This window comes from Dryas octopetala, chromosome 3, assembly GCF_963921425.1.
Source record: "Dryas octopetala chromosome 3, drDryOcto1.1, whole genome shotgun sequence".
NCBI lineage: Eukaryota > Viridiplantae > Streptophyta > Magnoliopsida > Rosales > Rosaceae > Dryas > Dryas octopetala.
This window is the reverse complement of record NC_141368.1, coordinates 10,431,928-10,456,490: the sequence shown is the minus strand read 5'-3', so window position 1 is coordinate 10,456,490 and position 24,563 is coordinate 10,431,928. Positions and strand designations below refer to the sequence as shown.

The 24,563-nt window shown below is 37.7% G+C and overlaps 2 protein-coding genes across 4 annotated transcripts in view; both read right to left on the bottom strand.

Annotated features, from left to right (window-relative positions):
- Positions 1-5,103: 5,103 nt before the first annotated feature.
- On the bottom strand, positions 5,104-6,916 carry LOC147290746 (coiled-coil protein). The gene is made up of 5 exons (XM_086238113.1): positions 6,687-6,916; positions 6,515-6,582; positions 6,080-6,270; positions 5,709-5,838; positions 5,104-5,628 (listed from the first exon to the last, which is right to left on the bottom strand). Exons 1-5 carry the CDS (start codon positions 6,841-6,843, stop codon positions 5,494-5,496), a joined length of 681 nt encoding a protein of 226 aa, XP_086094239.1. The 5' UTR covers positions 6,844-6,916; the 3' UTR covers positions 5,104-5,493.
- A 2,658-nt stretch (positions 6,917-9,574) lies between these two features.
- Positions 9,575-24,563, bottom strand: part of LOC147290745 (WD-40 repeat family protein / beige-like protein) — a 29,245-nt gene continuing 14,256 nt past the window's right edge. The window contains exons 12-32 of one of the 3 annotated variants that reach the window (XM_086235193.1): positions 23,191-23,275; positions 22,789-22,983; positions 21,924-22,469; positions 21,699-21,842; positions 20,964-21,440; positions 19,612-19,754; positions 19,410-19,479; positions 19,177-19,260; positions 17,796-17,852; positions 17,540-17,608; positions 17,369-17,455; positions 17,175-17,291; positions 15,627-15,776; positions 15,416-15,500; positions 15,205-15,325; positions 14,895-14,991; positions 14,694-14,807; positions 14,082-14,445; positions 10,869-11,617; positions 10,313-10,435; positions 9,575-10,053 (exon numbers count right to left, since the gene is read on the bottom strand). In XM_086235193.1, the coding sequence (XP_086091319.1) occupies positions 9,976-10,053; positions 10,313-10,435; positions 10,869-11,617; positions 14,082-14,445; positions 14,694-14,807; positions 14,895-14,991; positions 15,205-15,325; positions 15,416-15,500; positions 15,627-15,776; positions 17,175-17,291; positions 17,369-17,455; positions 17,540-17,608; positions 17,796-17,852; positions 19,177-19,260; positions 19,410-19,479; positions 19,612-19,754; positions 20,964-21,440; positions 21,699-21,842; positions 21,924-22,469; positions 22,789-22,983; positions 23,191-23,275 (3,955 nt within the window). In that variant the 3' untranslated portion in view covers positions 9,575-9,975. Of the gene's footprint in view, positions 10,054-10,312; positions 10,436-10,868; positions 11,618-14,081; positions 14,446-14,693; positions 14,808-14,894; positions 14,992-15,204; positions 15,326-15,415; positions 15,501-15,626; positions 15,777-17,174; positions 17,292-17,368; positions 17,456-17,539; positions 17,609-17,795; positions 17,853-19,176; positions 19,261-19,409; positions 19,480-19,611; positions 19,755-20,963; positions 21,441-21,698; positions 21,843-21,923; positions 22,470-22,788; positions 22,984-23,190; positions 23,276-24,563 lie in introns of those variants that run through there. The other 2 variants (XM_086235194.1, XM_086235195.1) reach the window with 2 other exon arrangements.

Below are 24,563 nucleotides of genomic sequence, written 5' to 3'. Positions count from 1 at the left end.
ACGGTTATCACGTTGAAACCACTGAGGAAAATGGAGTGGAATATCTTTGCATAACCTCCAATTTGTATGGCCAGAAGCGTACATTGGAGAAATTGAAATGCCTATCGAGCGGTCTTTATATGACCACCATTAGATCGATTGAGGCCAATCACATAGTTAACCAGAAGTTAACCAATTCGAGCAGTTTCTTTCTATGGCATGACCGGTTGGGATACCCAGGTCAAAGTATGATGCGCCGTATCCTCAATTCATCACACGGGTATCCTCTTACTAATAAGGATCTTGTGTTTAGTGACACAGTATGCCAAACTTGCTCACTTAGAAAGTTGAATACTAGACCATCATATGCAAAGACTAGTAAAGACTTCATCTTTTTCCTGCAAAGGATACAAGGGAATATTTGTGGACTTATCCAACCACCATGCGGACCATTTAAATATTTTATGGTTTTGGTTGATGCATCGACAAAGTGATCACATGTTACACTATTGTCCACAAGAAACGCTGCTTTTGCTAAACTTCTCGCCCAGAAGGCTCACCACACGGATTATCCTATAAATTCCAGAAGATTTGATAATGCCGGAGAGTTTACATCGAAAACTTTCGATGATTATTGCATGTCCCTTGGGATTAATGTTGAACATCGAGTTCCCCATGTTCACACCCAGAATGGTCTCGCAGAAGCGTTCATTAAAAGATTACAAATGATCGCACGAACCTTGGTTATGCGCACCAAGCTTCCAATTTCTGCGTGGGGCTATGCAATCTTGCATGCAGCCATGTTGGTCCGGTTGAGGCCCACTGCTACCCAACCTTACTCCGCGTTACAGCTGGTGACTGGGTACGAACCTGACGTTTCGTACTTACGCGTATTTGGGTATGCAGTTTACGTGCCAGTTGCGCCGCTACAACGTACCAAAAATGGGTCCTCAACGAACGATGGGCATATATGTCGATTATGGATCCCCATCTATTATACGCTTTTTAGAGCCCTTGACAGGCGATCTCTTTACCGCTAAATTTGCGGATTGTCACTTTGATGAGACAGTCTTCCCGCCGTTAGGGGGAGATATGAACGTCACCGTTCCTGAAGAACGACGTGAATTGACGTGGAATGTCCCCACTATGTCTCATCTTAATCCCCGAACCGCACAATGTGATAGTGAAGTGCGGAGAATTCTAGATCTACAGAGTATAACTCATAATATGCCAGACGCATTCTCTGATCTAGCTAAAGTGACGAGATCACATATACCTGCTGCAAACGTGCCTGCAAGGATATCTGTCCTCGAAGGACGTGTCGTCCCAGGAGGACGTGTCGTCCCAGGAGGACGTGTCGTCCCAGATGAACGAGGTACAACAATAGTGGCTAACCAGTCATATGTCCCTGCCCAGAAGTGAAGTTGACCACTAGGTTCGCTGGACTCTTATCCCCGGAAGAGGATACATTTGGCACAAATGAGTCCCCTTGACATCGCGATCTCAATCGATCCATCTCACGAAATAGTTCCGGATTATGGGTCCGTCCCAGAAGAGACGGCGTTGGGGGACGCTCCAACGTTTGAACCCACTCCCGAGAATATAGAGATCTCTATAAATTATGCATGCTTAAGTGAGCTCTGGAATCGAAACGAGATTATCATCGATGATATATTTGTATTCGCGGTAGCTACCGAAATCATAACTAGCGATGACATCGAACCTCACTCTGTTGATGAATGTCAACGTCGAGACGACTGGCCAAAATGGAAAGAAGCAATCCAGGTCGAATTAGATTCCTTGACAAAGAGAAAGGTGTTTGGGCCTGTCGTTCCTACACCTTCCCCATGTTAAACCTGTAGAATTTAAATGGGTATTTGTAAGGAAGCGTAATGAGAAAAACGAGATTGTGAGATACAAGGCTCGTCTAGTGGCGCAAGGATTTTCTCAACGCCCTGGGATTGATTACGAGGAAGAGTATTCCCCCGTAATGGACGTCATAACGTTCCACTACCTTATCAGTTTGGTAGTTTCCGAAAAACTGAGTATGCAGCTTATGGATGTGGTCACTGCTTATCTCTATGGGGATCTTGATACACAGATATATATATGAAAGTTCCCGAAGGACTTAAGACACCCGATGCAAATAGTTCTAGACCACGGAACACGCTCTCCATTAGTTTGAGGCGTTCACTTTATGGATTGAAACAATCTGGACGGAGGTGGTATAACCGTCTAAAGTGAGTATTTGATCAGGATGGGATATGTGAATAATGTTTTATGCCCTTGCGTGTTTATTAAGAACAAGTTCTGGTTTTGCTATTGTAGTTGTTTATGTCGATGACATGAATCTAACTGGTACTCCTGAAGAGATCAAGGAAACTGCTAAACACCTGAAGTTGAAATTCGAGATGAAAGATCTTGGGAGAACGAATTTCTGTCTCGGCCTGGAGCTCGAGCACCGTGCAGATGGAATTCTAGTTCATCAATCGAATTACATCCAGAAGATGTTAAGGCGCTTTAATGAGGATAAAGCGAAGCCTTCTAGCACGCCCATGATCGTCCGTAGTCTAGATCCTAAGAAAGATCCGTTTCGTCCCGCAGATGATAACGAAGAGATATTGGCACCAGAAGTCCCATATCTAAGTACAATAGGCGCATTATTGTACTTGGCTCAATGTACTAGACCGGACATCTCATTTTCTGTGAACTTGTTAGCTAGATGTAGCTCTGCGCCAACACGCTGCCACTGGAATGGCATAAAAGACATTTTCCGCCACCTTAGAGGTACAACGGATATGGGCTTATTCTATCCCTAGCTACGCATCAAGGAATGGATCGAACCCCCTCGATCCTCGGAATGATGCCCGCCTTTTGGATATGCTGACGCAGGGTATCTATCAGACCCGCATAAGGCGCGTTCTCAAACTGGTTATGTCTTTACCATTAGGAATACAACAATATCTTGGAGGTCTACGAAACAGACCCTTGTTGCTACCTCTTCGAATCATGCTGAGATTCTAGCCCTTCACGAAGCAGTTCGTGAATGTATATGGCTAAGAGCAGTTTCCAAGCATGTTCGAACTACGTGTGGGCTGAATTCCACCACTGATGAACCAACAATTATCTATGAGGATAATGCCGCTTGCATCCAGCAGATGAAGACAAATTTCATCAAAGGAGACAACACCAAGCATATTGTACCAAAGTTCTTCTTCAATCAACAGCAACAAGAGCATCAGATGATTGAAGTCAAGCAGATCCGATCTCAAGACAACCATGCAGACCTCTTCACCAAGTCACTGCCAAAGTCCACGTTCTTGATGCATGTTCGAGGTATTGGTTCACGTAGATTTGCTGATTTATCTAGTATGTAGTCTTCAGGGGGAGTCGACATCAGGGGGAGTATCCCGAAGCATACTCGCTTGACCATCGTGTACTCTTTTGTCCTTCGTCCAGGGTTATTTTGTCCCACTGGGTTTTGTTACCTGGCAAGGTTTTAATGAGGCACATCTTGGCATGGTCACCCTACTCATACTACATCATGAAGATGTGTTGATCTGATGTATATGCATTTGCTCATCTTTTCCCTTCGACCACGGGTTTTTCCCATTGGGTTTACCGAGCAAGGTTTTGGTGTAGCAACTCTAATGCACCCCGCTCCCATTGACATACTATCTGCTTATGATCCAGAAGATATGACTTCACCTACTTTCGAGGTTTTGATGCGACTACTCCACACTCACGCGCGTTGCACTCTTTTTCCTTCGACCAAGGTTGTTTTTGTTCCCACAGGGTTTTTATTACTTGGCAAGGTTTTAACGAGGCAACTTAGAAGCGCATAGCAGAGACAACACTAATGACATGGAATATCCAAGGGGGAGTGTTGTAAATATATTGTTATATGTGGCTATTCCTGTAATTAGTTGTAGGGGCATACTAGTAAATATTCTAAACCTAGTAAACCCTACCTCTATATAAGGATATTTATAAGATGAATAAGATGACGACTGATATATTCTCTCTGCCTCCTCTTTTCCACAAACCTTAATTTATACATACTTTTACAACAAGTGTTGCTATTTGCACACCTTTTTTTTTTTTTTTTTCTTTTTGCACACATTTTTCTCACTTTTTCTCATTTCACACCCTCACACTTCTCCCACAATTGAATTTTCTCAAACACACACCTCTCTCAATTATCATAATATCTCTATTTTATCAGTTTCAAAAAATTTCTCACCACAACTCATCACCCAACACACCCCATCAACTCCAAAAAAAAAAAAAAAAAAAAAACACACACACACTCACACCCCTTCACCCGACCCACCCACCCAGCTTCCTCCCCATCCCTACCTCATTCCCTCACCCAACCACCTATCTCCCTGCCCCACCCTCCTCTCTCTCTCTCTCTCTCTCTCTCTCTCTCTCTCTCTCTCTCTCTCTCTCTCTCTCTCTCTCTCTCTCCCCTCCTCGCAACACCACATCCCCGTCACGATCCATTCGGCACTGGTCCGCCGAAATGGTTAGTTTCGTTCGGCAAATAGCCACCGAACATCTAGGGAGGTGGTGTTGCGAGGAGGGGAGAGAGAGAGAGAGAGAGAGAGAGAGAGAGAGAGAGAGAGAGAGAGAGAGAGGGTGGTGCTGCACTGTTTCACTAGGAGGAGAGATAGAGGAGACTGATGCTGCATGCGCTAGGAGAAGAGAGAGGGAGGAGAGTGGTGCATGTGGCGGGGAGAAGATAAAGAGAAAGAGAGGAGGGTGTGCTGCATGGGCTGGAAAAAGAGAGAGATGAAGGTGGTGCGGAGAGAAAGGTGGTCGGGTGAGGGGGGGGGAAGGGCTAGGTGGGTCGGGTGAGGGAAAGAGAGAAGTGGTCCGTTGAGGGGTGGTGGGTCGGGTGAAGGGGTGCGTGTGTTTTTTTTTTTTTGTCTTGAGTGTGTAAGGTTGTCCTTTAAGGTCTTTTCTCCTCATGTCAATTTGATAAATTCAAAAAGTAAATTTTGAGGGTGTGCAAATAGCAACACTCTATTATTATTATACACCTTTTTAAAGAATCTCTGGTTTTAGTCACCATGATGCTGTGTGCAGATCCTACAAACTGGAAGAAAAAAAAAAATCAACTGGATTCAACAATGAGGTTCAAAAAGGAAAACAAAAAAAAAATCACTTTTCTTTCTTTCCATAGATTACAAACTTAAGCAGTAGTTAGAGATTCTGTGACTGCTATTGCACACTTCTAGATCAGACTCGATGCATAAATTACAAAATTGAAGAGGCACAGTGGGCCTTCATGTAGAGTCACAAACTTTGAGACAGAAATATGTCAGCCAAGTAGAATGAGGGGAAAAGAATAAATATGCATTGAGAAAGCTGGCACGAGTCGCCTGCCATTGATAGGTGTGGGGTTCGCAACCATCAACGGTTGCCGTTCAGCACTCATCCCACATAAGTTTTTTTGCACGCATGGATGAATGATGCTAGCTTTTTTCATATGCATCGTGCTTTTACCAATTACAGTTCTGATGCAGTCACAGGAGGAGGGAGCTGTATCCCTGGCCTTGAGTTCCATCCTTTGCGTTGCCTATACTCCTCAATTGCCTTGAATCGAACCCTCTCCTTAGAAGGGTCTTGTACATTCTTCAGTGCCTTCACAAAACAGGGGGGAAATTACCATTACACTGAAGAAAATCAATTTGTATTGTATCATAAAGATTTCATAATTCTACCTTAGGAACTGAAACCAACTTTGGAGGAGCTTGAACCACTTCTCCAAATCTGATTTTCTCACGTCCAGGAAAGTCTGAAGTCTCTTCTTTCTTGCCTTTTTTGTGTTTGTTTTTCCTCGCTTCAAAGTACCTGAACACAAAAAGCTTGAAATTAATGGGTAGAAGATGACAGCATGCACAACCTGAGTGCAAAGAGACAATAGCACAAGAAAATTGCAATTTGTTGACTTTGCGGATGATTCATTTACAAGCATTCTGATAAAAATCATATTAGGTAGCTATACTGACCCTGCTAATCTTATTTATAAAGGAATCCAGCGAGCTGAAAATTTCAAGATTTTAATTAGAACAAAGGGTAACAAAATACTCACTTTTTCTTGCGCTCCTTTCTTTTCAAACGAGCTTCTGATTCCCCCATTGCTTCAGCTTCAAATCGAAGGTCTTGTACATGCTTTCTCTTTCTTTTCTTCTTTTTCTTCTCATCTTTATGTTGAGCTGCCAAATGCTCATCATCACCCCCATCATTGACACTAGTTTCTAAGTCCACTTCATCCTCGGGCTTCTGTTCACATAACCATTGTTTTTGGCTTTGTTATATAACATATTAACATCCATATGTTTATGTTACCAACTCAAATTCAATATGAGCAATCATCAGTGAGTAATTAAACCTCAATGAGATTGAACTATACATTTTGCACTAAGCTTCAAATTTCAAGCAAACTGTCTAAACCAGACTGAAACCCAAAACCCAAAACCCAGAACACCAAATTGCAAAACATATACATGTAAGGAGAAGCACTTACCAGTTGAGCACCACTAACTCCATCTCTCTTCTTTTGTTGTTTAGCATCCTTTGAGAGCTTCAACGAGACTGAAACCCATAGGTAGTGGAAAATTCACAACATTAATTTCAAACAGTGAGAAAGTTAAGCAAGAATTTTTTTTTTTTTTTGGGAAAAAAAAAAAGAAAGGAACCTTGGGATTCGGGAGATGTAGTGAAGGAGAGGATTTTGCGAAGTTTGGAGGGCAAAGCGTCGCCTTGGGCGTAATCAGGCGGTGGTGGCAGCCTACTGTACCCTCCGTGCGCTGCTCTGTAGTTCTTCTCTCTTCGTCTCCATCCTTTACCTCCCATCTCTCTCACTCTCTCTTCCTCTATCTCTCTCTAAACCCTAATCACCGCAACTGGTAGGGTTTTCCGCCATATTAGAGGCCCACGGGTAGTTGGGCTTGCAACGAATTCTCAAAACCAGTTCACTTTATAAAATAACACATTTACCGTTAAAAAAGTCTAGACATTTTTTTAGGAACAGTAACTAACAAAATTTGAGTGAATGTAATTCTAAATGATTTTACTTTTATGTCTTGTGTTAATTTATTAATGGTTCATTTGTATATAAGACATTTGTATAAGTATCATCTTTACACGATTTTAGTGTTGAAACTATTCACTGAAATCAACAGTTTCAATAAAAATAAAAAAGATGTCAAGCACTCTGCTGATTAATAGGCCAACTTGTATTAAATATCTTCTTGTGGGCTGTTTTGTCCATAATACCCTTCATTTGTACTTTAAAAAAATCCAAAACAATATTATTTTTGATAGGTTAAGAAAAAATAAAGAGCAAATTACAATTTAGTAACTCAATTTTATATATTGTTTCAATTTAGTACCTCAATTTTGAAAACTTATAAAAAAGTACTTCAACTTTCAATTTGTGTCAAAATAGTATCTCCGTTAGTTTTACTGTCAAATAAATCGTTATATGCTGATGTTGCAGGGGTATTTTCATCTTTTTACCCATATTTAAAAAATAATAATATTTTTAAAACTTTTGAATAAAAAAATTTTCTAAAAATAATTAAAATAAAAAATTTTCTTAAAAATTATTTTTACACAGCACCCTCTGCCCCCTCCCCAATTCCCAGCCTCATCCCTTCCCGCCCCCTTCACCCCCCCCCCCCCCCCCGACCCTCCCTGCCATTTTCCCCCCAAAAAAATTTTTTATTTTTGAAAATTTTAATTTTTTTTTATTCAAAAGTTTTAAAAATATTATTATTTTTTAAATGTGGATAAAAAAACAAAATAACCCCTGCCACATTAGTAGATAACGGTTTATTTGACAGAAAAACTAACGGAGGTACTATTTTGACACAAACTGAGAGTTGAGGTAATTTTTTGCAAGTTTTCAAAGTTGGGGTACTAAATTGAAACAATATGTAAAGTTGAGGTACTAAATTGTAATTTGCTCAAAAATAAAATAATGTTAATGTATGAGGAACACTATTAAGTATTAAGATTGAACCTTGATCTTTTTTAATTTTAACATATTTCTTTAATCAAAATTACTGAACAGGACTATAATAAAAGAAATAAACCCTCAAAAATTAAGTTGCAGCCTAAACTGTCCAAAGAATGATTGATGGGAATTGTTTAGCACTCGGTGGTTGCAGATGCGGGTTGTCTAACCTGCATTTGAAAGCTGCATTTATAAGTGCATGTACAACCTAAAACATATTATCTGCAACCTAAAAAGATGTATTTACAAACTAAAAAAGGCATCTACAAGCTAAAAAGGATGCATATGCAACTTAAAAATGGGCAAATCTGCCTATACTGAGCACTCGGTAGTGTATTTTTTCAGTCTCTACGCACGTACACAGACATATTGAGCTGGAACTTAATTTTTTATTTTACTGATTTCCAGTTACAAATCTTTCAATTATGAGTAATTTATTAATAATTTTATCCATGATAAGTTCATTGATAACACGCTTTAAGACCTTTGAATATAGATAGTAAATTAGTAATGGTATCAATTCATATGGTTATGTTCACGCTTTATTGGGTGGAATAAAAAAAAATAGAAATTCCATTTGAGAGAGATGGCTGAGTGCCCGATGGCCTCGGTCTGTTCCCTTTCACATATTGTTTGAAATTCTCTCCCTTCCCCCTTCTTTAAGTTGAATTTTGATGGTTTCATTTTTAATGGTAACGCTGTTGGTTTTATAAATGTTTGGCCTATTGGTTGGTTTTAATCTTGGGCATACCACAATTACAATTGCTGACTGCTGAGTGTTTGGCGCTTCGTCAAGGCCTCATATGGACTATTCATAAAAGGATGATTTCAAGGGTGTTTAATGTTCAATGAACATAAAAGGATATGTTTTTTTTTTTTTTTAATAATTAATCAACTGTTATTTATGAAAATTTGAACTTGAGAAATGGAAGATAAAAGGAGACTAGTTGCCATCCACTCAACCAAATAGTCATTAGCATAGTAGGATGTTGTTTAGCAAAACTTTATTTTTTTAATTTAGGTCTGGTGAGCATCTTCTTTTAGCAAGAACTTTAACCCAAATTTATTAAAAGGAAGGTGGAATCAAGTTGGGAGGTGAAATAGATACACTCATTATTGTTGGTACATGGACTGATGAACATACAAAATCTAGTTTTGGAAATATCATGCAAGTGTGTACAGCGAATCTTTAGACAAAATTCAATTAAAATCAATCAGGTGTATGAGATGAAATCTTAAATACACATTTACAAAGATCAAATGAGTAGCTTGTATGTCTGGGATTGACAACAAAAACCATGCCAAAGGAAATGCTTCATAAGAAAACCTACTCATATCATAAGCCAATTAAACCAACGTAGAGAACACCATCTGGCCTTCATCAGCTTTCTTGACATAATTTTGCAGTGGATTGGGACACTGATGTTTTGCCACTTTCACTTACAAGCTGCAAAAACTCAACATAAAAACGCAAAGTCTTGTATCGATCTCAACAAAATGGGTCAAATTGTAAAGCACAAGCTCTTAGAAAACAAATTACTTCCAGTGGTAATTTCAACCGATTCATTTTGGTTTGGCAAAGAAAAACAAAAGTTTCCATTTACTAGAATGAATAACTTTTATATTTTCATTCACTAAAATATGAAAAAATCAATGGACAAAAAAGAATAGCTCAAGACCTCAATAGCCTTCAGCTCGCCAATCTCATTGTACATACTTACAACTCAACTGAATCGAAAAAACAACCCCGCAGAAAATCTAATAACCTGTAACTCTGGGTATATAAGATAGGGTTCTTCTGCTTATCTAATACACATATGATACACTCAAAACAAAGCTCCAAACTGCAACTGAATGAATTGTCTCAATTTCAAAAACAGGGGCACCTAACATGCCCTTGCAGTTCTTGTCCTAGTGGTAAATAGTATCGGGTATCTTCTGTTTTCCTTTTCCAGTATGGCCTAAAACTATGATTTAATGAGGGGGCTTAGCCCATCGCCTTCCCAACCAAGCTTGAGCATGTGATCCACCACTTTCAAGCTCAACTGCAAGCAATAAGCAGCATATTCTCAAATATATAGTTTGGTTAAAATGAAAATAGCGGTTAGCAACAGTGGTTACCATCATTATAAATTTACAATTTTATGGGAAAGTGAATTTTATACTGATCAAGCTCTTGAAAATCAGAGGAGAGGTTCCTCCAACCAGATTCGAAATTTTTGCAAGGTGCCAGCATCAAATTGAATAAAATCACATAATTAATTCCAATAAAGAATTAAATGAGGAAAAAAAAAATTGACTTACAGCTGGATCAGTGAAAATTATCAACTGTTTATCTGCTGTTGACACCAAAAGGTTTGTGTTATCTGTGTTTAGAGCTAGAGATGTGATATCCTGTCCTTCTCCCAACTTCAATACATGAAAAACCTGCAGAGTTAAGTATTAGCCTGTTAACAAGACAGGAACCAATTCAATTATGAGACCTAACATGCATGTCAGGAGCAAAAACTATATCACAAATGCAAAGTACCCAATTTTGGCATAAAATCAAATGCGAATGATCCAACCCTGGGGAGACATTAGAAAAGTGCAACAGATGCGTTGACAAGAATAAATGCAAAAAGAAAAAATAGACAAAATTCCCTATAACAGAAAGTTTAAAGGACAAGATCCCCAATTGCAGAAATATGTTGTCATGAAAATATGAGAAATTTTTCAAATTCCCATGATAGGGCATTGAAAATATAGCCTAGTCATGTTGTTTAAACACTAGAAGTTCAACATTAAGACACTAACAGAAAAATCATATGGCTAATCCAGAAAGCAATGCATGCTGATCCCTATTTTACATTTCTCATACCTTCAGTGTACGAAGATCCAGGAAGCAAATTGAAGGCGATGGAATTTCCAGTCTGTTGTTTTCCTCGGTTTTATCTAAAAACTCAAACTCTGTGTTGCAGGCTCTATCGAATTCTGTAAACAAGTTTACTCCAACCAAAGCACTCCATCCATCAATAGAAATTTCCATACAACTGATGCTCCCAGAGAAAGGTAGTTGAGCTTTGGAAATCAGAACCCCATTAAGAGTAAAGGTATTCAGAGTGTTGAGTGTTCTATTCCAAGTCAATACAATTCCCTCAGATGAGAGGCATACATCATGGGCCTCCACACCAGGCAGCCTTCTGATCAACCGACCGCTTCTTATAGAATGCAAGAGAACATCTGATGAATGGGAGCATGAAACAACAATCCCAAGATCTGAGCTGACACAACAACAGAGTATTTCCCTCTGGTGACCCCGAAGAACATGTATGGGACCTTCAATACGACGTCTCCTATTTTTGTCTGCCAACATGTGTGATATACTACTGCTGGATGTGCGAGGCGTACCTGTCCCAGCAGAAGGCTCTGATACGCTGCTTGAGCGAGAAGTAAATGCCCTATGTATTCTCCAAAGTAATACAGTTGTGTCCCGGGATCCCGTCACAAGGTAGTTACTATCAGGTGAAAGTCCAAGGCAAGTGACTGGAGCACAGTGGCCAAAGGCTGTCTCTAAGGTTTTTGCTCCATCAGACGATATTAGTTTGATACTGTTATCCACATGCCCACCTAGTTACAAGCCAAATAGTATCACTCACATTCCAATTTACTGAACAACAAAATGAGACAAAGACTTGAAACTAGTTATGAATAAAGTTATCCACATGCCCACGGTTACGAGCCAAATAGTATCACATACCAATTCATCATAAAGAGAGGAACTTGCCCATCCCCGTTATTGGGGATGTGGCATCACCTCTCTCTCACTCTCTCTTTCTCTCTCTCTCTCACTCTCTCTCTATGTGATTCCACATCCCCAATAACGGGGATAGGCAAGTTATTTCCCATCATAAAACAAAATGAGGCAAAGACTTAACAATAATTATTATTTTGGTTTAATATCAATTGCACAATTTTGCCCCAAAAACTTCTCTCGTGTTGCAATGTTGCCCTTTCTGTCAAATCCATTCTATTTTCTGTCAAAAATTAGTCATGTGCCAAGCACATGATCACAATTTTATGGGTACAGTGGTAGATTAGACCCCAATATAAATTACAGATAAAAAAGTAAAAAAAAAAGACCATTTCCTCTCTCTCCCTCCCCTTCTCCGCCATCCTCTTTTCTCTTCTCCCTCATCACCCTCCCATCCCCTTTCTCTGTCTTCTCATAACTAAAGCAGAGGAACTATTTTGAAAAAGAACCAGTTTTGGGTGTCTGTTTAATTGGTTATTATGTTATGGTGAGCTGGCCAAGAGAAAGGAATTTAGACTAAATCAAAGAGAGATGGAGATGGGGGCGAATATTGGAGTTGGGTAGAAGCTGTTTGACTCTGAAGTATGGCTCCATGAAGAGAAAATTATCACTTTGCCGTTTTCTTTGTGGGTCCACACCAAAGATAAGAATAAAAAAGATTCCAATGTTCTCTTTGATGTGCTCTGCCCCATTCACAGTCAAAAGGGAGCTCTTCATCTTAGTTTTTTGTGGGTCCCCAAATGATAAGGAACAAAATACTATCAGTTATATCCGTCTTTCAAAGACTAGAAGGCTTCCCACTTGATGCAGGAGCATCTCCTAGGGTTCCAAGACTTATTATTTTTTTTAGTAGCTTTTTAATTTTTATTTCCTAGCTGGATTTAGAGTCTAGTTTCCTTATTTCATTAGGTCTTTAAGGTAATTTTACTTTATGTTTTCCTAGTTAGCTAATGTTTATTGTTTTCCTAGTCAATTGAGGAATTGTTTTCCTATATAAGCTTAAGGCTTAGGTTGTAATAGACAGTTTTTTATGCATTATATTTTTCTGATAATTCAGATTTGAGAGCTTCTTTTGGGTTCCTAACCCTAGAACTCATTTATCTACGTTCCAACTTTGATTCTATAGCTTTTTCTCTCTCTTTTCTACTGTTATTGCTGGATTTTCCTTTCTACTGTGGTTTTTGCCCTATTACTGGAGCAAGACAGCAGCCTTTGCTCTTGTCTTGCACCACCACTTTTTTTCTTTTTTTTGCCTTCTCGTGTTAATGGCTGCCAAAGCAAAGAGAATGGCTTCATGAAACTCTTTGTACTGTCTGGGTCTGTTGGTCTGGGTGCTGTCATGGTGTAACTTGGGTAGTGCTGTAATGGTGTAACTTGGGTGGTGCTGAAGGTGTAATTAGGGCATGCAGTTGTTCCTGCTGCCAGTATTACTTTGTTACTTGTTATACAATTTTGCATTTTTAGGATAAAAAAACAAACTCTTTGTACTGTTTTACACATCATGGATACAAAATTGTTTCCGACGGAGATGGCTCAGATTGAGGTGCACATTGCACCATTATAGCTGATCTAGTTATCACAACCACATGCAAGCTGTGCAGATGCCTTGATCTTGAGAACTTATTCTCAAAACTTTGATGAATAAGATCACCATGAATGGCAACTAAAGTCCCAACTGTCACTATTATTTTTTTATTCTCCAAATAGTCCCTCTAATAGTTCTTCTTTTGTAGTGAGAAGGGTGAGAGAGAGAAAGGGGGCAAGAAGGTGATGGTTAGAGGTGGAGTAGAGAGAGGAGATAATGAGGGAGAGACTTAGAGAGGAGAGGGAGAACATTTTCATTTCTGGTAATGTGATTGCTAGGGGCCCGTTTGGTAAAATTTTCATTTTCTGGTTTTTATGTTTAATTAAAGATAGAAAAGGGAAAATGAGAAAAAAGTGAGAAGAGGGACAATAGATGTGACAGAGGGATATATATGGAATGAATCTAGAAACTAAAACCAAAAAAAAATTTAAATCATTCTTTTTTTTTTTCTTATTTCTAATTCTTTTATGTATTCTCCCTCATTTCTTCCTCACATCTCTCATATTTCATCCCTCCCTTCTTTCTCCCATACATTTCCCTTCTATCCGTTTAACTTAAAAAATAAAAATAAAAACGACACCAAAAACATAAGCATAATCAAATGGGCCCTAACATAGTATACATAACGTAAAAACAAAATTGTTTACATAAAATAAAAAAGAAGGGAAGATATACGTAAGAAATTGAAAACTTACCAGTGATAATTTCTTTGTCACAAGTTATGGAAACTATAGCTGAGCTTCTAATTCCAGATGTAGCAAATGCTAGCGCTTGGGGAAATTGCCAATCGTCAGATCCAGCTGGCCCTTTGAACATACGCATAAATGTTCCACCAGTGGAGCTTGCTGTAGCCTTTCCATGTTGAAAGAGGAAGGGCATACCCTGGCCATCAGGGGTGTTCGGCTGCCACTTGTGCTCTGCAACATTTGCTGCAGGTGCATTCATATTTACAATTATGACAGTATCTGAAGATGCATGTATACCAGCTGCAGGAAGATTGCAGCGCTCAGGAGCGGGAACAGCATATGGTTTGACTACTTTTGGGTTCCGGAAGATGGTCTGACATCCAAAAATCAATCAGGATAATCTTTAAAATAAAGGAAACCTAAACATAATGCATGATAATCAAACACCTGAAATACTTTCATCAAAAAACAAATCCTCATAACTTATCCAAAATCTTTTCTACTGTGACTTTTTTTTGGATGAGAAACAGATTTTCATGTGAAGGATTTGATAGTTTCCAGAATGAAATAATCAAATATGAAATGGTAGCTAAGTTTTCCCTTTTCCAAAAGACAGTTTACCTGCAGATGAAGAACATCTGCTAATGGCAACTTCTGTGCGTGAGGGATGGTAAGAAGTTGGGATGGTGTTTGCCCAAAGTATGCAATCTGGTCCTGTGTTGCACGTTGTTGAACCTGTTTTTGGTACATAAAGAGAAAAAAAAAATTGAATCAACAAATAGGCAATACAATCAGACAGACCACAAAGCAAACTGGACTTACTGGATCTGAAATCTTATCAATATCAACCGTCCCTTCATAGGTAATGTAAAAGAAAACATTATTTGCCAATATAGCTTCTTTGCCCCGTTGCTTGTACCTGAATATTCCAATTTATTAATGTATATAACAGTTTTCACAATTGGAACCACTCACCAATTTCATAGAAAACTCTCAAAGTTGATATATACAAACCAACTCTAGAGTTGTCACCACTCACCAACTTATAAAAGACCAAAATAGTGAAACGAAAAAGTGGCAAAACAGAACAAGGTGAAGAAAACAAAAATTCTTCTTTCCAAATAGAACCTACCCGAATATGAGATCAATCCATTCATGCAAATGTGCAGATACATGCTCACTTTCAAGAGCCTTCCGATGCTTATGGATGAAATCAATTGGATTTTCAGCCCAAGGTGGAAGTTTGACAGAACCTGATTTGTAAATTCAAAAGCAGAGCAATCAACCTCAGTTTAATTGACAACAATCTATCACTTCAACTAGCACAATGTACTAGAACATACCAAGTTTTCCACCTAATTGTGTTGTACCAAAATCAATTGAATTTTCATTGGTTAACATCTCAGGGAGGTAGAACAACTCAGGAACCTAAGTTACAGGAACCAAAAAAAATGTTTTATTAAGCACTCCAAGAAATCACTGTGCAAATGAAGTTAATAAACTGCATACGATTAAATAAAAGGAAGCTTTTTTCAAAATGCTCAGACATCATACCAATTCCTTCACATCACTCATGTCCTCAGTAACACCATTCCAAGTAGCCGCAACATCTGAAAACATCCGATCTGCATGATCAAATTTTCCGCCTTGTAGTTGAATTGACAGAGTTGTAAATGGTTCAACTCTAACAAGATAATATAGCACCTGCAACAAAATAAAATAAAACTTAAAAAGACCAGAACTCATGGAGAAGAATTATAGAACAATCTTTTTTTTTTATTAAAAACATATCGAACAATCTATTTTATCCAATTGACACTAAATTTGATCGCTATACAAACAAAAAGCATCAGAAATGGCGAACAGAATGCAAATTTTCATCACAAAAAGGTACTAAAAAAACAAAAGTCTCATATTTGGGTATTACTAAGTTTTATCAAGCCAATTATAAAAACTTTTGAGACAATAATCGTATAATCATTCCTGTAAAGACAATAGAATGGAAAATTACTGCCTATCCCATGCCAAACTGAAATAACAAAATATTCTCTCACAGAAGGAATGGGTTGCAAACAGAACTACTCTTATTATGTAGTAGTCTCTAAATGAATGATAATTTCCTGAATTTCATTCCTCAACAAAAATTCCCCTATTGTTCGGTGCCCTGAGCAATTTGCTATCACATGATATAGCTAGCTGTGCCAAGAACAATACAAAAAGCTATCCAGCTAAAAAGAGTATTGGATATTGGCTTTCAGGTTAATATAAATTCCATAACGCGATAGCACGTGAAATCAAAATTGCATTGAAGTGTTTTCCTGAGTAGAGTCGATAGTCCTGTACACCAGGTTAGATAATATAATATAAACTAGCACCCACTTTTCACTACTAGCCATAGCTTAAAAGAAGCCCTATAAGATGAATTTGAGTAAGTTAGCATATCTAGAAAAGGTTCCTGAATGCATCCTCATGACACATAAGCACTGTTTATTGGGTTCCTTGGAGATTGACTTCTCCAACATCCATCATCAGGACAAATACAATCATAATCAGTAAAGAAGAAATTTATTTGCAAATCTTATTTTTTTGGGTAGAAAGCAGTTACTTTTTATATTTTTTTTCTTTTGATAGAAAGCAAAGCAGTTACTTTTTAATAGGTGCAACCAGCAACCAATAATGTTCTAGTGTCATAATTGCACATATATAAAAAACCCAACATGATTTGAAAAAATAATAATAATAATAATAATAATAATAATCATCATTTGAGGGCATATCACAAAGGGGATGTAGCAACAAATATGCATATTATATGTAGCAACATCCTCTTTTCCCAAGTAATATACCAGCATACAAATATGAATCCCTCAATAACAAATTAAAGTTAAAATAGAAAAGGAGAAAAAAAAACGAACAAATTAATTCAATCACGTATTTGGACACGGTAAACAAATGATATACATTTGAAACATAATTTCTTTTATTAATCTTTCAAAAGAACATATAATAAGTGTCTCAACAATCATTATTAACACAGGGCACACAGTTAACACAAAATATCACAAAAGACCAAAACTGAAAGACAAATGGGAAAAAACCTACTGTTCCAGCACTAGAATAATGAGAACCATAATGGAATTTGGGTATGACTGGGTCCTCAAAGCTGGAATATCTCTCTTGAAATTTTTCCAGACGATTAGAATTCAATGCACCAACAGGCTGCATGGTACATAAAAGGCTTATTAACATCAGGGTAAACAAATCTAAAACAAATTGCAGTATTCTAACAGTACCACCTTTGAAAGATCTCGATAGGAAGAAGGGTCAGCAAGATCCAAACTCTTCGAACTGTAATCAGAAAGGATCCAGGGGAAAACAGGATACTGAAAAAAAAATTAAAAAAATGTGAGGGGAAGATAAAACAGTATTATTCCACATATAATACAAAAGTACCCAGGAAATTCCACCTGAGTGATGTCATTATAACTACGCCCAGCCAGTGTATTGAGCTGCATTAGATATTCGAAATTGCTGATCTGCACAGAGGTTGTAATTCTACTAGTTATTTTTCCCTTTTATTTATTTTTCTAATGAGAGTTATTTTTCCCTTTATTTTACAGAGAATATATTGTAAAAGAAAAACAATTGGAAAACAAGAGCATCGAAGAAAAACAATTGGAAACAAGCATCATGATAAACTAGAACTTCAATCTGAATTCATACCTCCCACCTAGCCCAACGCTCCATAAGCTGTGTTCTCTTTAGAAGTTGTTCGGGTCTCTACAAATAACAAATTAATTCATAAGTTCTAAACTGTGACAATACAGATCAAGGCATACAGTCCAAATTAGAAACACTCCACATAAACACCAAGTAAAAAATTTCAATTCCAATGTTCTAGAACATATAAACACAGATTAAGACATAAAGTTCTTTAGGTCTCTAGTATGACATAAAGTTCCCCTAAGTGCATCAGAACTTTTTAATAACCCCCAGCTTTTTTTCCATTGTTTTTTTGCCCCCTAGCATTTTTTGTTTTTGTTTTTTTTCCAACCTTGGCCGTTTTTTCCCTTTTTTTTTTCCAGCCCCTGATGCTGATCAAACAGTTACAGTTGAACTGTAACTGTGTCACAATAACATATGCAAATTGTGACACAGTTACACCTCTAGAGCTGCAATTTTTACATATTCTTCTAGAATCCAATTCATCCCATATGGTTTAGTTTAGGGTTTAGCTCCCAAGCCCAAAACTTGGGAGCTAAACCCTAAACCATAAGCTCTAAAACGAATATTATACACCCTAAAGTAATCAACCCTAAATTCTAAGCCCTAAACCCCCTATGCTATTCTAAACCCCACACTAATGAATCCCAATAACCCCTAATAAACACAATGAAAAAGTAATTAAAAATAAAACTGTCACAGTCTAGGGGAGAAAATTCAATGGAAAAAAAGTTGGATGCTAGAAAGAATTGGGCTCCCACTTGGGGGTTTCCATTAATTTTGTAATTTATTTTTAAGTTCTAAAAGTAATAGTACATAATAATGCATGAAATCTTGTGAAGTGCTATCCAACTTTGAAAAAAACTCCACATACACCAAACGTAATTTCTTATTTTTACAACCACACACACACATTCAGATAGTTAGCCTAGGTATACACTTAATAGGTTTATACCACTCAATAACTTAATGCAAAAACCATCCAGCACTATTCTCAACCTTCAATAAATGTTCCCATTCATCATGCACACAGCCAACAAATATCACACTCTTTGGAGTCTGTTAGACATACATGCCAATAATTCATACATTATTATTAAAACTGATGATAACACATCACTTAGTGCGGGATAGATGGGATAATCCTATTCCCTGATCAACCCTATGACTAGTAAGCATAATCCACATATAAGAATATTCAATGAACTGTCTGCTAAAAACAGGTGACCGATCAAAATGTTGCAGCAGGTATATACAAACCCAAACACACAATCAATGGAATTATTAAACAGTGGTTATGGTTACTGGGGGTGTAAGGGTAGACACACTAACACAATCCACTAGTAAATTCCACTTCAAACAGGATAAGCATGGTGAAAACCTGAGTTGCCAAATATATGTTATTCAAATGGGGAGGCCGTGCTTGAACAATTGCTCGATATGTGTTTCTTTGTCCTTCAATACTCTGAGAATATAATAGTGGGGAGGGCCACCAATAAATGGGTTGGTTAGCAGGAGGATCATGAGGATTAGAAATTATCAAAATACCTCCTATTAGGAGAGGAAAACAAAAAAAAAAAAAGAAATCTAAAATGACATATACAAAAGAATTACCCCAAAATCAAAGAAAAAGTTTGAACGATCAACCATAAACAGCTCCAGAGCACTTCTTCTTAGGAGATATCTGTAATAAAAATAGGCCATTAAAAAATTTATCAAGTAGAAAAGAAAAAAGAGAGATATAAGACGAGGAACACTCAGCAATGACGTCATTTTATATTGGAGCAATACTCATGTAAATCTACAATGGCATCACCTTCGGCTATAAATTTGATGAAGGGACGACATCAACCAGCTGCGATCCTTTTCTTGGTCTCTCATTTCAGTGCAATCAATTCTATCCACTGCACTATTGGCCTCACTGTTATCAACTATAAAATTTATTCTCCTGCTTGTAACCTGAAAGAAGATACCAAATCCAAAACTAATTAGCAAATACCATTATTTTCAAAAGAAATGAACTTTATGAGAACTGCTCAAAAGTACCATACTGTGGACAAGGAGTCGACATTAAATCAAAATACCAGAGACCTACTTTACAACAGAAAAGCTTGTTTACTCTAAGCAAAACCAGAACAAAATTCAACAGGCAACTGCCTTCCAATAAAAAGATTACTCCTTCAACTCCACCGAGACAGAGACCCAAAACAAAGCCCAAAACCTAGCTTTATCAAATCGTTCTTCCACCCCTACCCTATATACTCCTCAAACGTCCTTTAAGTGAAAACCTAACTAGCAAATATCATGATTATATACATATAGAAAAGTCAAATTTCATCATACAAGTATCAGGCACTAAAGAATAAAATTTCAGTAACTAATTGTGATGTATTGAAACAAAAAACAAACAAAATATTACATTTTATTTCGAATCTTTTGAACAGAAATTGTCCAGCAATCACAGTTATTATGCAGGAAAGAAAATAACAAGCAAGAGACTCAGAACAGAATGTAAGACCATGAAGAATGAATGTATGGATAGAGTTTGTGTGCACATGGAGGGACAAGAAATATTGGTCCACAAACCCAAATCAGAGAAGTGCGATTAATATTTTCCAACTCAAAGCCAGATTTGGATTCACAAGTCAATTTCTAAAACCAAAAATGGCCCATCGTCACTCATTGAGTGGAACAAAATTACCAACCCAAAATTAATATCTCCATGAGATACGGTTCAACTCAAAACTTACTAACAGAAGTAGCCATTGAAGTGCTCATCACCATAACCCACAATAATAATCATTAACTTAACCCAATTCCAAAGCAACCCATAATATAAACTAAAAGAAGAAAATTGCTTCATTGAAAATCAAGAGGAGTAATATTGTCCAAGAAGGGATTCTCGACCTTCTTTCAACAAACGTATAGAATAGGTAGCAGGAACAATAGCAAGTAGACCCATAGCATCTTAATTTAATCTGAAAATTCTGTGAGAAAGTTAAAGGAGTTTTTGTTTGTTCTAGTTTCTTGCATTGCCTCTCAGATTTAGTGTGGTACACTAAAAGATTCTAGTTCATAACTTATAGATAACAATTACAGATTTGACAAAAGAAAACAGACATTGAATATATAAGAAAGTATGCCATAGCCAAGGCTTGTTAGACTTGCCTGAAAAGTTCCGCGTATAACCCTTAATGGTCGAACCATCGATGAAGGAAGCTCAAGAACAATTCTTTCATCAAGTTCGCTCGGAACATACCCAGGCGCAACTGCTGATGAACTTTCAACCATGTCTGGTTCGCAAGAAACTTGTGTATCACCAGATTCCCCAGGTACCTGCAGGCTTTGCTCAGCTGTTGCAGACAGCTGTGACTGATTCTCCCCACTCTGTTTTATACTATGGGATCCATCATCCAAATTATCAATTTCCCCTTGTTCATCATCATCATTTACTGCCTCCATGGCTATTGCTTCTGCTGCCAGAATAGGAGCATTCGAGGAATTTATGTTATTTTCTCGTTCTTTCATCATATTATGGTCCTCATAATTGGCAGCAGCACCAAAATGATCAGAACCTTTGTAATTCCTCCTTAAACATCGTCTCATCCTAGAAGAACTTTCCATAAAATCTAGCTTCCAAAAAACCTACAGAATATTTACAAAATCTTTAGAAAATATATTTTTCAAATTAACAACCAAAGATAATTCACAAAAGATACAAAAGTGTAAGTTAAAACAGCAAGAAAGCTTATATTGAACATAAAAGCAGAAACATGTTGAAAATGTATAACCAGTGGTGAAAAATCAGACACCAGAATTTACAACAAGAACACATGGAATTGGTACGGATGTACCAAAATTTGAAAAATGCAGTATAATAGAATGAATTATCACAAAACATACAGGTGCAGGGTTGCATAATTGGTCTCCAGATGGCCCAAAAAGACACTTCATCTCAATCAAGCAATGCATAAGTTTGCGCCAAGCACGAATCCCATTGCCCAAACGATGGCGAGTTATTAGATCAACTTGAGAACGCCTGTCAACCTGGAGAGCAAGAAAACATAATAAATAAGATATCCAACCTCAATAAGTAACAAAAACAAGGAAGAAGAGCACAGGTGAAACCTCAGATCTCTGAATGTTTCTTGCTAAAGCAAAACTTGCAACAAGGACAGCAATAAATTTATACGATAAAGCATTAAAATCTTTTCCATAAACTGATTTTGTATCAACTGGCTGCAAACATTCCATCCAGGCAACTCCCATTGCTTCAGCAACATTCCATCTCTTCACACGCTCCATGTCACTAGCACTTCTCCGCTGTGCAGATGTGGCCATTGCCACAGCACTGAGACCCCTACCAGAACCAATTTTGGCATTACGTTCAAGATCGCGTGCTGCAGCCAAGGCAGCAGCTTTTGCAGCAGCCTTGTCCTTCGGTAGAGGCGGTGTTTTGTCAGGCAGCTCCATTGGTTTTTGAAAGCTTGCAAATGTATGAAGCTTAGCAGTTTTCCGCTCAAGCAATGAAGAGTCACGCCTAAGGTGAGAAGTTGTTGTAGGAGCTGGAGTTTCTCCACCAGAGGCACCAGCAGCTATCATTGCCAGTGCCATTGCAGCAGGTGGCGATGCAAAAGCAGCAGCCCAAGCAGGAGAGATCATAGCGAGAGCAGCCTGAAAGATATATGGGAAAATGTCTCAAAATAATGAAACAATACATTTGAAGACAATGAACTCTGTGGAAAAGCAGATAGCTTCAGCTTTATACATTCAGAGGTGCAACAAGGACACACACAAAGAGACACATCAAAATGGTCACAATAACAAGGAGCACAAAGAGACATTAAAAGATGTAAGAGAGAAGTTACAATAAGAGAACATTGAAATTTCTCCCTCCCCCCCCTCCCCCTTCAATTTTAACAACCAAATTTCTAAGTGCGTGAAAAATCATTAATCACAAACAGAGAAAAAATATACATAATAATAAACACACCTCTATTGGCAGGGCATCAGCAGCCAATGCAGGGTCATCAACCATAAGAGGATTCAAACCATCAGCAGTTGCAAGTTCATGAATTCCAGCCAAAAGTGGACGCCACCTCCTTAAAACAGCAACAAATGGTGGTACAATGGCCTCAAGGTACTGTTTACGGAGGGGCTTTCTGTCCCTGCCAACAGCATGATATAACTGCAAGATACAAGCCGCAATAAGGTAATGACGAACAATAATAGTTGGTAATCAAGAAAACCATAACACCAAAGTAGGTGGAAGAGAAGCAATATTGAGACTTTGTGAAACAATCTAAAAGTTGAAGGAAGTTAACAATTGATAAGAGCAAAGCTAACAGGTAATTATGTATCACCATAACATTGCAAGGATTGAAAGAAAACTAACCTCAGAATAAAGAACACAGGAAGCAACCAACACTCTCTGTCTCTTGGAATCGGAAATTGGCATGTTTAGAACAGGTGAAAGCACACTGTCAATCAGTAACATGAATTAGTTGTAATGCTCCATTTGAATAACATGAACACAAGGAATAAAATTTCGTTTTGGTATACTGTTTCAATTGGTCTGTAAAAGGAAACGTTTCAGGAATGTATTCGGAAACATCATGGAAACAAATAAATAATTTGGAAGCATGTAGAAACTTTTAGAAACAGATCACAAAAGATATTTACAAGTAAATATAAGTGTGTGAGATATTAATTGAGGGTATGATTGAGGCTCACTCTTGCTCTTAAGTACATGACACTTGCATAGAGTCAAACAAATGATGTATTTATATGTGCCAAGAAATGATTTTATGAAGCTTGAATCTTATAATGGGTACAAAAAAGGCTAGAATATGGCGAACAAATGCAGAACCCATACATTGTGACTAGCCATGAAGAAAGAAAGAGTGAAAGACAAAAGAACCACTCCCAATCCACCTAAAACAAATAAACAAACAAACAAACAAACAAAAAACACCCTAATGAGATATTTAGCCCAAAAGAACCGAAAAAATCCAAAGAAGAGCAAATAATCAAGGCAGCAGAAACCCAAGATGAGGAAATATCACGATCACTAACCTAAGAGGAGGGGGAGTAATAAATAGACAGAAACATCTGGATTCAAGTAAAGACTGGAAAGAAAGGAAGGGGAAAAGGAAGAGATGTGACTGAACATTGTCACTATAGATCCCATGACTTCTCAACTATCATCATCATTGGATCTTGTCTTCTTCATCAGATCCAACTACGGATTAAGAGCATCGATAATCCATTGTCATAAATCAGTCAGCCTTTCAAGGAAACGCCATGGGTTAGTAGGAGGAGGCACTGCTTTGGCCAAAACCTTGGGATATCGGTATTCCATATCAGTTCATTCCATTTCACTGGAAACGGAGACGGCAAAAATGAAACTAAATTTTGTTCCTTGAGTGCATGTGTTTTTGTGTAGACATAAGTTGTTGGGATAGGCTTTCAGGCACCTTCTGGTACCAAAGCGCCACTGTTCATAAGTGAGAGAAATTTGGAGGGCATATTTGAGACAAGAACGAGGAAGTCATAGTAATGGATAAAGAAATAGAAAGACATCCACATTGAATTGAAACATTGGTTCTTCCTGTAATCTATATTTTGTAATGCAAATAGAACCAAAGCATGAGCATAGAAATCATGAGTCTCTATAAATATTTGAAAAACAAACATTAAACAGTTAGTAGAAAAAAAAAATAACAGCAGAAATGTATATGTATACAGCATATGTCTGTATATTCTCCT